General features: G+C 38.4%; 1 protein-coding gene across 1 annotated transcript in view; it reads left to right on the plus strand.

Moving 5' to 3' along the window:
* Positions 1-13505, plus strand: part of Kcnb2 (potassium voltage-gated channel subfamily B member 2) — a 456321-nt gene that overhangs the window by 14220 nt on the left and 428596 nt on the right. Inside the window, exon 2 of the mRNA XM_008848881.2 lies at positions 11809-12476. Within this exon, the coding sequence (XP_008847103.1) occupies positions 11898-12476 (579 nt within the window). The 5' untranslated portion in view covers positions 11809-11897. The remainder of the gene's footprint in view (positions 1-11808; positions 12477-13505) is intronic.

Consider the following 13505-nt stretch of genomic DNA (forward strand, 5'->3'; position numbering starts at 1 on the left):
GATACTAATAGTCACCCAAGGTGGGTTAAAGATGAAAAAAGAAATCTCATTACCAGGTTTAAATGGAATAGGTAAAGTGACTGCATAGAATTGTCACTCAATATTTGGATGATGAAAATGATAATTATTAACAGAGTTCACACATCAAATGAGATCATAACTTTGGCTGTCTTTCAGATACAACTCCAAGAACATGCCTGCCTTCTAGGAAATGTAGATCTTCCTTATGGACATTGAGATCTTAAGCAGAAGTCAAATCCAAAGTATAAATCTGAATCTTGTTGCCATAGCTTATTTACACTCACAGGATATCACATTAGAATCCTCAATGCACGAGAGTTTCAAAGGTAGAAGAGTGCTTTAAATTTCTGCCATCATCAACCTAGGATAAGCAGTCTTTCCTTGAAGGGCAAATAATGAAAAAATAGTGTCACATTAAAGAGGAATTTAAAGAAGGAAAATCATAACTTCGCCTCTTCAATCCTGCCACTCCTTTAGTGGGTCCAGAGATACCAATTATTTCTGAAGTTTTTCCCTCAGTACAAAGTCACATCCCCTATTTTACTGTTGCTGCCATAATTTTTATGATTTTTTTCCATGCTGCTTTTGAAATTGTTTATTTCAAGACCATATCATCTGGTACCAATCACATGAACTCAGGGCTTCAGTCAGTCCATCTGTGGTCCCTAATTTTCACATTTTTATTTTAGAAACTGTTGATGGAAATCGATGAGCTCGTTTTCCAATTCTCAAATGCTTTCTTGTGTTATCAAATTATGCTAAATGTTATTATTGACAGTAAATTTAACATCTCAAGATTCATAGATGTTAGTAGGTCATTTTTTCCATATGCCTTCTATTGTTCCCATTTCTTATTTTTATTATTGAAGAACCCTAGCATTTTGCACAATAGAGACACATGGTAGATTAAGAGAGAGAGAGCAGGGGTGAGGGGAGGAATATTTAAACAGTATCATACACAGATAGATGCTTAAAAATGCTGCTTAATGATCCTCCCTGATGATAAGAGTGGATGGGAAACATTATTCAGTAGTAGCTATATTTCAGAGAACCTTTTTCCCTTACTACCCAATAGATCAGAAAAAAACAAACAGGCACTTGCTTATGATGAGTTCTGGTTTTGAAATTCGTTTTATCTTCCCAAGAAGTGGGTGTCTGGAAGCTGAAAAGTAGAGAAACTACTTTATAAAATTTTAAACTCAAAAAGTTGACACACACACATATACACACACACACACACACACACACGTATGTATAACACAGTATTTGTGGGGGGTGCATATGTGTGGGCACGTATGTGCTGGGGGTGCACATGTACCTGTGTGAATGTGGAGGCCCAAACCTGAAGTTTGGAGTCTTACTTGTCACCTTCCACCGTAGTTATTGAGGCAGCATCTCTCAGTTGAACCCAGAGTTTGCTCAAACAACATCTGGCTGGATCCTGACTGTTTGCAGAGCTCTAGCTAGAACTGCAGGTGGACCACTGGCTTAGTTTGCTTTTCTGTTGGTGTGACAAACACTAACCAATAGCAACTTTGGGAAGAAAAGGTTTATTTCATCTCACAGCTGAGAGTATACCATCTATCAAGGGAAACCAAAGCAGGAACCTGGAGGCAGGAACTAAAGCAAAAACCATGGAGGAACGCTGCTTACTGTCTTGCTTCCTCTGGCTTAATTCAGCTACCTTTCTTAGACATTCAAGCCCACCTGCCCAGGGATGGTACTGTCCATAGTGAGCTGGGCCTTCTACATCAATTAGCAATCAAGAAAATAACCCACAAACATGCTCACAGGCTACTTTGTTGCTCAACTGAGACTCCCTCTTCTAAGGTATGCCTAGCTTTGTGTCAAGTTAACCAAAACTAAGTATGGCAGCCATCATGCCCACCTGTCATTTATGTGGGTTCTTGAGATATCTGAACACTAGCCTTCACACTTGCTGCTTGTGCAGAAAGCACTTTATCCACTAAGCTATCTTCCCTGTCTGCTGTCTCCCTTGAAAAATATTACGTGTATACGTGAGTGCCAATGCACATGTACATGTGACTGTAGGTTTCCAGAGAGTCCAAAGGAGGATATCAGATCTCCTGGATCTGGAGTTACAGGGAGCTGTGAGCCAACATACATGGTTGTTAGAAACCAAACAGGGTCCTCTGCAAGAGCAGTATATGCTCTTAACTGCTAAGCCATCTCCCCAATTCTAGCCACCTTTTTGAGACAGGGTCTCTCATTGGACTGGAGATCACTAAGAAGGCATGGCTGACCGGTCAGAGAGCCCCAGGGATCCTCCTGTCTCCTCCCTAGTGCTGAGACCTGACTTATTTTGTGGATTTCCAAGACTGAACTCATGTCCTCATGCTTGGGTGGCAAACACTACCAACTGAGCTATATTTCCCCAGTCCATTTGTTCTCTGCTTAGTGACAGAAAACCTAGATTTATTTTGAGACTAGGTCTTGTTAGCGTTGCTGAATAAGAGTTGGTAACATTTCCACATAAATTGGATGCTCCCCTTATGAACTACTTTGTACTTGCTATTGTTTTGTGACAAGGTCTTGCTGTGAAGCCCTGGATGGCCTGCTACTAATATGTAGCCAAGACTGATTGAACTCACAGCAGTCCTCCTGTTTCAGTCTCCTGAATGCTGCAACTACAAGTATGCACCACCATACACAGTGCATGAGTTATTATTGTTAACCAAAGCATCTGACCTAAGCAACACACACACACACACACACACACACACAATATTCCATAATTGCAATTCATTATTCACACATTCGTCCATTCTTTTGGTAGTTCATAAACATCTGTTAATCATTCATCTTATGTACCACACACTACATAGGTACCAAAGTTGCAAAGATGGTAAAAGATGTAGATGGTGTTTCTAGTTATAAACCTACATGGCACCTTCTTTTCCATTGTGGCTTTTATGACAATTATATTTCATTGCCTAGTTATTTTGTGTGTAATGCCTCTGTAATGCCACTAGATAGTAAGTTCCATGATGTCACTGCCTGCCTTAAGCAGAGTAGCTCCTCATAAATATTTGCTGAACAGATGAGTAAGAGAGAACTCTAAGTGGTCGTCTACCAGAGGATATAGAAAAAGCATTACAAAAGAGATAAAACAAACTGGTAACTCCCTCCAGCAGGGGCAGTTGTTTCTTTCTGGAAAAGATATTTGTTTTTGACCTTGAATAATGAGAAAAGTTTTATCAGAAAGACAATGTAGAGAAGAACATTTTGTATAAGGAAGTCATGTTGGATTTTAGGAATGGCAGATACTGTGAAGGAGAAAGAATGAAAGGGAGGCAATTTTTAAACAAACAAGATTTGATGCTATAGGCTGGTGTGGTGGTACACAACATTTAATTCCAGCACTCAGGAGGCAGAGGCAGGCAAATCTCTGTTAAGTTCGAGGCCAGCCGAATCTACATAGTGAGACTCTGTCTCAAAAATCTTTTTTGATGGTATAAAAATGTGGCTATAGGCTAAAGGTACCTGGTTCTAAGCAGTCTTAAAACAAGAGACTTATGGTATACTCAAGGATGTCAGAGGATGTACGATGTGGGCTGTAAGCTGATATCTCAAGGTGAAGATGGGAAAGAAAAGATGTACAAACTTCATATGGCAGAGGGAGAATGCCATGTTAAAATGAAAGGAAATTCTAGAACCTATAGAGAGACCATCAGCTATCAAGGTGGGAGAAGGAGAGAGAAGAATTCAGATACTGTGGACTTTGTACTTTACTGTGTCTTTATCCTGAGAGCTGGGCAGCCTTGGAAGCGTCTCTGACAAGAAATGACCCTGACCTTCTGGTACCTGGGCCTCTAGTATGTAGAACCACCTAGAGAGATCCAAAGCAGAAGAGGGTAGCCATCCGACAGATGAGCTAAAGAGAGCAGTGATAAGGAATGATTCTGTGAGGTGTACCGCTCTTTACCAGAACCCAAGTTACTGCCCTTCCCTGAAATGAACAATTTGCGAAAGGCAGCTTAGGGTTGTATCAATCAATATTTTTACAAAATATTTACATAAATATTTTTATGTCAAAGACATAAAAGCTCTTCAAAACTTAGACTAGTACGTGAGAATCAAAGGATGATAGGATGTGATGGAAAGAGACTTGTCGAGGCATTTACAGATGTGGGGTCTACTTCAAGCTCAGCAGAGACCAAGTGATGTCAGTTAAGTCATGGGACCTCACTGAATCTCAGTGTTAAAAGTATTACATAAGATCCTCTCTTCTGCCATGCTACATGATCTAGTCCCCAAACATGGGTTTTTTTGCAATATTTATGTTGTAGAGGGCTGGAGCTATGGTTCAGTGGTCAAGAGTACTTGCTGCTTGTCTACAGGATCCGAGTTTATCTCCCAGCACCCACATTATGTGGCTCACGACCACCTTCAACTCCAGCTCCAAGAACTCCCATTGCCCACTTCTGGCCTTCAGAACCACCCACACACACACTTGCACACATACACAAACACACACACACACACTTGCACACATACACACACACACACACACACATAAAAAAAATAAACATGACAAAAATACTTTTGTTGGAGAGCCCAGTCCTTAGTATTTAGACCTTAGGAGACCCCTGTTATCTACCTTGTGTTGAACTTTGGAAAATAGGGACTGGAATATAATTTGGAACTATCTGCATACTATTGACAGAGCTCAACTGAGAAACAGTGCTTGTGCTAAAATCTTATTCTCAAATGCTCCACACTCCATTATGTGACTTAAAGCTAATATTATTATAGAAGCATAGCAAAATGTTCAAACCCTATCCAAATTTCATGAACATTTTTTTCACTTTTTTTACTGACCTTTTAAAATTGCATACATTTCCCACCAAAATCCAGACCCCCTCCCCCATCCATGCATCCCCCTATCCCTCCACCAAACCCTATGGACTCTGCCATACATGCTGAATCCTATTCATTCAGGTGTTTGCACCCAAATGTCATGAACATTTCTTGATTTAGTTTCATGGAGACTAAATTTGCCTTATGCCAAATATCCAAATGGAATATGAAATTTAAGTCAATCATCCAAAGAGCTGATTTGTACCATCCACACAGAACATCAGGTAGCAACTGAAGGCTGTGATTTTGTTTTCAAAAGATTGCACGGTGGGTGGCCCATTGCTTCTCATTCCTTTCAGTGGTACCCAGAGCATCTCAGTTGGTTGCCTTCCTTATTTTTCTCATCACCTTTCATTTTTACTTATCCCCTTTATTCTATTGTGGCTCTAGGTAGACTTTTAAAAGAAGACATTTGAAAGAACATGGCTTGGGTCCCAGTGTAAAGGGCGCTCTTGAAGTCATAATATAGAACCCTCTAATTGAAGGCCTAACTGCTCCTCTGAAAGTTGAGCTTTCTAGCATATGTGTGGAAGCATACTGAATATTTCCAGCCTTGACTGTACCTTGTAGTTTATCAGCGGTCCAGGATGCTTTTATAACTAACTCACTCTTACATATTTCTGACTAGAAAAGGATATTTGTGAGCTATTTTTTTTAAAGACCATTTTCTAAATGCAATTTCAGAGATTTAATTCTCTAATTATAGTAAACACACATAGATATGGTTTGATTCTTTAAATAATTCTGTATTTTGGTGAAAAAAATGGTTTCTAAATAAAATAGTTTATTTTTAAGTTTGGAGATGTCTGTGCTATTGAAAGATGCTCATATTACACCCTCTGCTTTAATACCTATCTTTCCCTTCTAACTGCAACACAATGCTTCCTTTGACCACTGAAAGCAAAGCTTTTAGGATTTCATTTGAGTGTATCTAAAAAAAGTATCGGTTATACCAAGGATAAAAGTTCTGGAATTTTTAAATCTAAACAGTTGTGCTAAAATTGAGGAACATATTGACATTAACAGCCTTTGACTGCAGAAGAGAAATGACACCTTTTACTTTTCTGAGGACACAGGCATAATTTAGATTCTTACTGGAACTTGATATATTGAAAAACCATAGACAGTTTGAAATTCAGTAATATTCTAAGTTCCAAAATAATCCAGGTTTGCTTGATTTCTAAGAATCCCTGAAAGTTTCCAAGAGCTTTCTTTAAAATATTTTACCTACATAAGTTTCACTTATTTTTAAGTTGTTAATTATTTTACTGTTTTTTGTTTCATTAGTAAATTTTGGAAATGTTTTTAAATTTTTCAGCAGAGAATGAAATTTTTTAAAAATTGAATTTTGTTATCCTCTAACATTTATTTTACCTTTTTCTCCAGATATCCACTGAAGATAATCTTTGTGCCTCTCTGAACAGAAATAGCTCCTACAAATATCCACTGGTCTTAACATACATGAAAATTTAAGGAAAAACTATAGAGCTAGGCATGGAATGGTATAGACTTAAAGGTCTCAAAGCCATTTATGCAAACACCTGCTCCATGTGTACCAGCAACACAAAAATGAATCTCAGACATGATAAGACCTTTAGAAAAAATTGCTTTTTGTCTTCACAGACTCACACATGTGACTTACCCTGCCTGGTTACACTAAGGAAGTGTCAAGTCTATGACATAATGCTAGTATGTTTGAGTCTGTAGTTAAAAAAAATCTCCTCCTCAAACCTGGAGCCTGAAGCTGTAATTACGATGCCATGATCAGAAAGTTGTGTTTTGTCAGCTTTGGCCCTGAACTGGTGGCAGCATAATTCCAAGCTGCTGGTAGGAGTGGGGTGCAGCTGTGCTGAACTCAAATGTTTGTTGTTGTTTACTGTAGAAAGAGTCACTTTTTTCTCAGACTAATGAAGGGATGTTTAGTGCATTTGCAATGGCCGACTGATCTGCTCCAGGTTTTCCTTCCAGTCGATCCAGGGAGAAGAAATAAATCAACTGCCAAGGAGAATATCCACTCTGATTTACTCCTGGCATAAGTATATATCCCCAGTTTGTAACTGACCATTTACATATATATCAATTCTGCAGTTACATAAAGTCTATAGTTTAAGCATTGAATTATTTCATTTTATATTAGATTTATACTCTCAGTTGAATTACATGGTTAATTCTTATGGGGTAAAATTATTATGATAGACATAATTTCACATATAAAATTATATGTGAGAAAACATAGCATTGTATCCACTTTCATTACTAAAATTAAAAACATAAATTTTGCAAATGCTCTGGAGTGGTAAGACACAATACCTAACCCAGAGGGAATCGACAGATTCATTGTTAGAAGTAAAATTAATATGGTAGAAAAGAACATAGATTAAAAGTGGAATGTTAAAGTATAGAAAAACAACCAAACACTAAATAAAACGAGTGAAACTTTTGTGATATTCAGAATGTAGTCTGGTTCAAGCCACGATAAAAATTAAAGGGCTCTTAAAGTGAAATATGCAAACCACCTTCTCTTAGCAAACTCATCAACCAAGTTCCATAAGAAATCAGAGAATTACAGGCTTGGAAATATCATTGTTCAATAGATAAGGAAACCAAAGTCCTATCAGAAAGGACTAGAGGATACAGAAAATCAGCCCAACTGGAACCAAATGGTTCTTGTACAACCTCTCAAATAAAGCAGCTTAGGTCAAGCACAGTAGGATGTGCCTGTAAGTCCTAGTTCTTTGGGAGGCTGATGCAGGAAGAATGCTTGAGCTTGAATTTAGGAGTCTGAGAGCAGACTAGGAAACAGTGACAGAGAGGGGTGGAGGGAAGGAGTGGGGAGGGAAGGAAAGAAAATACAAGAATATTGTCAGGGCTTGCTGTGCAGCTCAGTGGTAGAACATGTTGAGTTAACAAGCACATGGTATTCAGTTCCATATCGACACCTGAAACATGATAGCAACTTGGTTTTATTCTTTTCCTCCAGTAGAAGACATGGTCTTTCCATCTCAGGAAGTTTTATATTAAAATAGGTATAGAAAACTTTGGGAAGTATGTGCAAGTTTGTAAAATACATTCTTGGGTTCTGTGGTTGTTTCTGAGGTTGTGAGAATGGATTAATCCAGTGAATGGATTAGGAAGGGGCTGAAATGAAAGCAAGGTGTGCAGTGTCCAAGGCAGTAGAGACACAGAAAAGAGAAAGGAAGAGGGCAGAGGGGGAGTGTCCAGTGGGCAGGGGCAACAGCTCAGCGAGTTTTGACAGCGTTATTGTCAGGGCTGATGTTCAGGAGTTAACCTGAATTATTGGCTTACTCTGAAAGCCTGATTGACTCTCTGAATACTGTTCACGGTTCATTCATTCAAGAACTGATGCCTTTGAGCTGGTGCTGTTTATCAGGTAACATACAGAACATTCTGCCAAGGAAGAATGAAGAAAGTTTAACCACAGTAACAGAAACCAGAGCAGATAATGTTTAGGTCTTAAGAAAATTAAATCAACAGGCCATTCTCCGCCCACCCCACCAGAGTTGCTCTCTTCACTTTGAACAGAGGGCATTGAATTTCTGTCTGTCTTTTATTGTGGGGTTTGTAATCAACACTGGATTTCTTATAATAGAAAGTTCTTGATCGGTGAAGAAGATGTTTTGAAATTTAAATCTGACCTCTCCACTTCCTACTTGAGACACCCTGCAAAAAGGAAAATTCTTTTTATGTCACAGGCGTAAAATTACTTAAGATGAATGGTGACCTACCAGTGACTCTGACACAGCATTTATTCTTAAAAATAAGGTTACACGATAACAGGTCACAATAAAAAATATGGCATATTTATATCAGACTGTCAGACCCAAGTTATCCCTCATATGTGATATAATTACTTCAAAAATTGTTTACCTTTTTCATATAAGTAGAAGGCATGATATTACAAAAAGAGTAGGTTTATTTTATGTTCATTTGTATGCAAGTTCAAATGGGCTGGCCTTACTGCTTTTGTGAACATGTACTAGTCACAGAGGCCTTGTGGGTTAAGATCTTAGTAGGAAGAAGTCATTCCTTGGAGATGGGACTTCAGATTCACGACTGGAATTGCCCCACCACTAGTATTTTCATCTAGTTTTGCCTGATCTTGATATTGATTCTCAATTTTTAAATATTTGTAGTTCATTATCACTAAAATACAACATTTGAACATGAGAATTGCTGTCACCAGAAGGCATACTGTCAGGTACCTGTTATTTGTGGCTAAAACCACTACCAGGCCTTTGAAGACAAAATATGCTAGAGTTTATTTAAGAGACATGAATATGCTTTTATTATTCATTTTCATTCAGTGGTTGCAAACCAAACTTCAGGAAGATCTATGAATATTCTTTTTCTATCAGCTACATTTCCTAGGAGTGAACTCTTTGCGCAGACTATCCTAATTAACCATTGTAATGCTACCTGATGAAGGAGATGTTCTGATTTTTATAGATTAGGAAATACGTGCTCAAACAACTTAACCAATCATTATAGTCCCTCTTTATTTTTGTAAAAATAGGCATTTTTTTCATCTGTGAAGGAAGTGTGTCTGTATATGCTTAAAATATTCCTGTAATTACGTATTTGTAAAAACTCCAAATATATTTACTGGCTACATCTAAAATAAATTTCTATATAGTCCATCTATACTTTTTTTCATAAACAAAACTTATATTTGAGAGGATACTTGCCTCCAGATGGAGAAATAAATTTAACTTACAGATGGAGAAGCCAGAGGCTTGCAGAAATTGGTGTGCATCTTAGAAGAAAGTTCTAATCAGAGGACCTCATAAATCTAAAAGTTCTTCACTTTGGTCTAAACCATTGGCTTGTGAAACAAGTGTTTTATGTTAAATGTGGTTTTGTGGACAAATGGCTTGCAATTCTGTGATTTTCTGCAAAAGCACTTAAGAGGATATTCACTAAGAATATTCCTACTGTTGCAGATCACAGTAATAGATCAACAAGAGGGATGCCTAGAAAAGTAACATTTTAAAGAACTAGTGCCCAGAAGCCGGGCCTGGTGGTGCACGCCTTTAATCCTAACACCCAGGAGGCAGAGGCAGGTAGATCTCTGTGAGTTCAAGGCCAGCCTGGTCTACATAGCAAGTTCTAGGCCAGCTGGTCTACAGGGAGAACCGGTCTCAAAAAGACAAAAAAAAAAAAAAAAAAAAAAAAAAAAAACCCAAACCCTAGTGTCCAGTAGAAAAGAGGTGTGAATTGAAAGAAGGCAAACACAACAAGATTATTCTAGATGTAGCCAGTAAATATATTTGGAGTTTTTACACTGACATGATCTGTTTATGTGTAGTATTTACACATTAGATGCATGATTCCAATAACTTCATTATTATATTTTCTGTCCATTTGTCAGCTGACTTATGGAAAACAAATAATTGATTTATTATTTAAATATACTACAGTGATAAGGACATAAAAATAACCAAAGATGGTCTTTGCTCTTAAGAGCTGCAGCATATTATGGGAAAGATGTTATTGCAGTAGTGTGGTGAAATAGGAAAGATATATTTTCTTGATCCCAGAGAGTATCTCATGGAAGACCTTCTGGAAGAGAGAACTTCTGACTTAAGTCTCAAAGGGCTGGTAATAGTTGGTTAAAAGGAAAAGGGAAAGATGGAAGAGCCTGCAGGATGCACCATAGACATGCCAAGCACGGGAAACAATGGTGTTCACAGTACAAGTTGTTGGAAAACAGAAATCTTTTTTATTCACACTTTCAATTCTCTGTGATTTTAGTTACCCATAGTCAAACAGGGTCATGAAATATTTCATGGAAATTTCTAGAAATAACTCAGTTTTAAATAACTTTTATTATAGAATAATATTGCAAATGTTCTATTTTATTAGTTATTGTTCATCTTTACTATGACTAACTTATAAATTCTACTTTATTCCAATTTATGAAGGTATAGGAAAAACTCATTTATAACTATATCTATCTATCATCTATCTGTCTATCTATCTATCTATCATCTATCTATCATCTGTATGTAGATATATATGGTTCAATACTCTGAGGTTTGTGGAATCTAGTATCTTGGGACATATGCCCTATAGATAAGAGGTGGTTTCTGGACAATGATGAAGACTAAGGTAGAGAGGTAGACCAGAACTTGTAGGGCTGACTAGATTTTACAGCCCCAGCCAGACTTTATACTTCTAAAAATGACAAGCCTTTGAGGGTTTAGAGTACATAAAGTGACAAGGCAAATTTGGTGTCTTAGTAGATCATCCTAATAGCTATTTGATGATTGGTTTTCAGACGGTCCAGACCAGAGTTGGGTCAGTTTAGAGGGTGTTGTAGAGATACAGACAAGAAATGCTAAGTGTTTAACTCAGTAACTTGATCCTGAGGACTGGATAATGGTGGAGGACTCAAGCAGTGTCTAGGAGATAAAACTTGTCAGACCAACTAAGTATTCCCAAGCAAATGGAAGGGTCAGGTACTCTCAGACTCCAAGCGTGGGGGTGGGCTGGGGATGTGAGAAAGGCCATAAACCTGAAATGAAGATTATAAACAGGAATTGACTAGATAGATGAAGGGCATAGCCTGTTCAACTGTGACAGTGTTTTCTCTTAGAAGACTTCATCAGCACCTGGGTATTTCAGTCTGCAGCTTTAGAAAGGGAATTTGGTGATACATTTGGCACTTGTTAACCTATAGATGTATACAACTGAATGCATAGTTTCCTTTGTGCAGTTCATTTTGCTTCTATTCCCCCTTATAGCTTATAACAGAGATTTATATCTGCAAAAAAAAAGAAAAGTCGTTAATATCATAGCTCCTTGTTGTAACAGCAGAATGATCCCATAGGATAAGAAGTACTGTTGGAAAAGTACAAGTAACCAAATGACTGTCACTTTTTTCAGCTGTCGGTGGAGATGCCTGATCCCAAGGGATCCTGCTGTAGTTGACATCTTTTTTAAGGACCTGGGTCCGTGGCTCTGTCCAGTTCAAAATGGCAGAAAAGGCTCCCCCTGGCTTAAACAGGAAGACGTCAAGGTCCACACTCTCACTTCCTCCAGAGCCTGTGGACATCATCAGGAGCAAAACGTGCTCCCGGAGAGTTAAGATCAACGTGGGGGGCCTCAACCACGAAGTCCTGTGGAGAACTCTGGATAGGCTACCCAGGACACGCTTGGGGAAGCTTCGAGACTGCAACACACATGAGAGTCTCCTAGAGGTGTGCGATGACTACAATCTGAATGAGAACGAGTATTTCTTTGACCGTCACCCTGGAGCCTTCACATCTATTTTAAATTTCTACCGGACAGGGAAGCTCCATATGATGGAAGAAATGTGTGCCCTCTCTTTCGGCCAAGAGCTTGATTACTGGGGGATCGATGAGATCTACTTAGAGTCCTGCTGTCAAGCCAGGTACCATCAGAAGAAAGAGCAAATGAACGAAGAACTGAGGCGAGAGGCAGAGACCATGCGGGAGAGAGAGGGAGAAGAGTTTGACAACACTTGCTGCCCCGAGAAAAGAAAGAAGCTTTGGGACTTGCTGGAGAAGCCTAACTCATCAGTGGCTGCAAAGGTATGAAAAGCTGGTGTTGGGTCATGGGTGTGATCAGGAAAGGTCACGTGCTTATGTTGCACTGAGTGTAATTTTCTTCCTAGCTTCTGTAAGATAGAAATATGGTAGAACAGATCATGGAAACACTCTTTCCTGTATCTTATTCTATCAGAGTCATTCTTCCTTGGGGTGCCATAAAATGGTGTTAGTCCCTGGGAAATATTATCTGTAGGGACTGGTCTGGGAAACAGAAAATTGTTCTGGTTTCTGTGGTCTCGGTGGTGCCTTAAGGTGTGCTGGAAACGGAGAGGGAAAACCCTAAATAAGACTAGTCAGTCACCGTGGATTAAGAAGGTGCTGTTATTTGAAGTAGAGAAGTGCTTCCTGTCCTGGTTCAGTGAAAGTTCAGAGAAAGAGAAGAGAGCACAGCCCTATGTAGCACAGAGGACTGTGGGGTCCTAGGCAAGAGGAGGAGCTGTCTTATATAGTTGTGTAAGGCATGGATCATCTACTTACATGTGGTCTACTCTAATAGTGATGTTTCTAATTGTTAGTACATTTTGTTTTACAATTGGAATATTACCATATCTCAGAGTTTATAAAGTATTTGAGTAAAATGAAGGTAAATTTACATTTTTTACACTGTGCTTGGGTATGTAGCTTAATCTAAGTCCGTTTTCTGTCACAGATTTTTGTTTCAATCAACTGCATGAATCTGCTTGTCTAGTTTTGTCTACAGCTCCCAAGGCAACTGAAAAGTAGTTTCCCTTCCAAGATTTAACCCTGTATTGCAATATAAATGATGAGTAAAAGTTGAGATGTCTTTCTCTGCTGGAGCTTAGTGTTGATGGTTTGAACATAATGGATGGCATGGAGTTGAATGGAGAGTGGAAGAACATCATATGAGTTCTCATTACTCAGGTTTTTCAGATTTCTTTTCTCTTGTAAACACTAACAACCAGAGAAATATAATAAAACATCTGAACCTTTTTATTTTATTATTTTTATTTTTTTGTGTATGAGTGTATTGTCTGCATGTTAGTAAGTGCA

This window comes from Nannospalax galili, unplaced genomic scaffold (assembly GCF_000622305.1).
Source record: "Nannospalax galili isolate Female #2095 unplaced genomic scaffold, S.galili_v1.0 scaffold102, whole genome shotgun sequence".
Classification (NCBI taxonomy): domain Eukaryota; kingdom Metazoa; phylum Chordata; class Mammalia; order Rodentia; family Spalacidae; genus Nannospalax; species Nannospalax galili.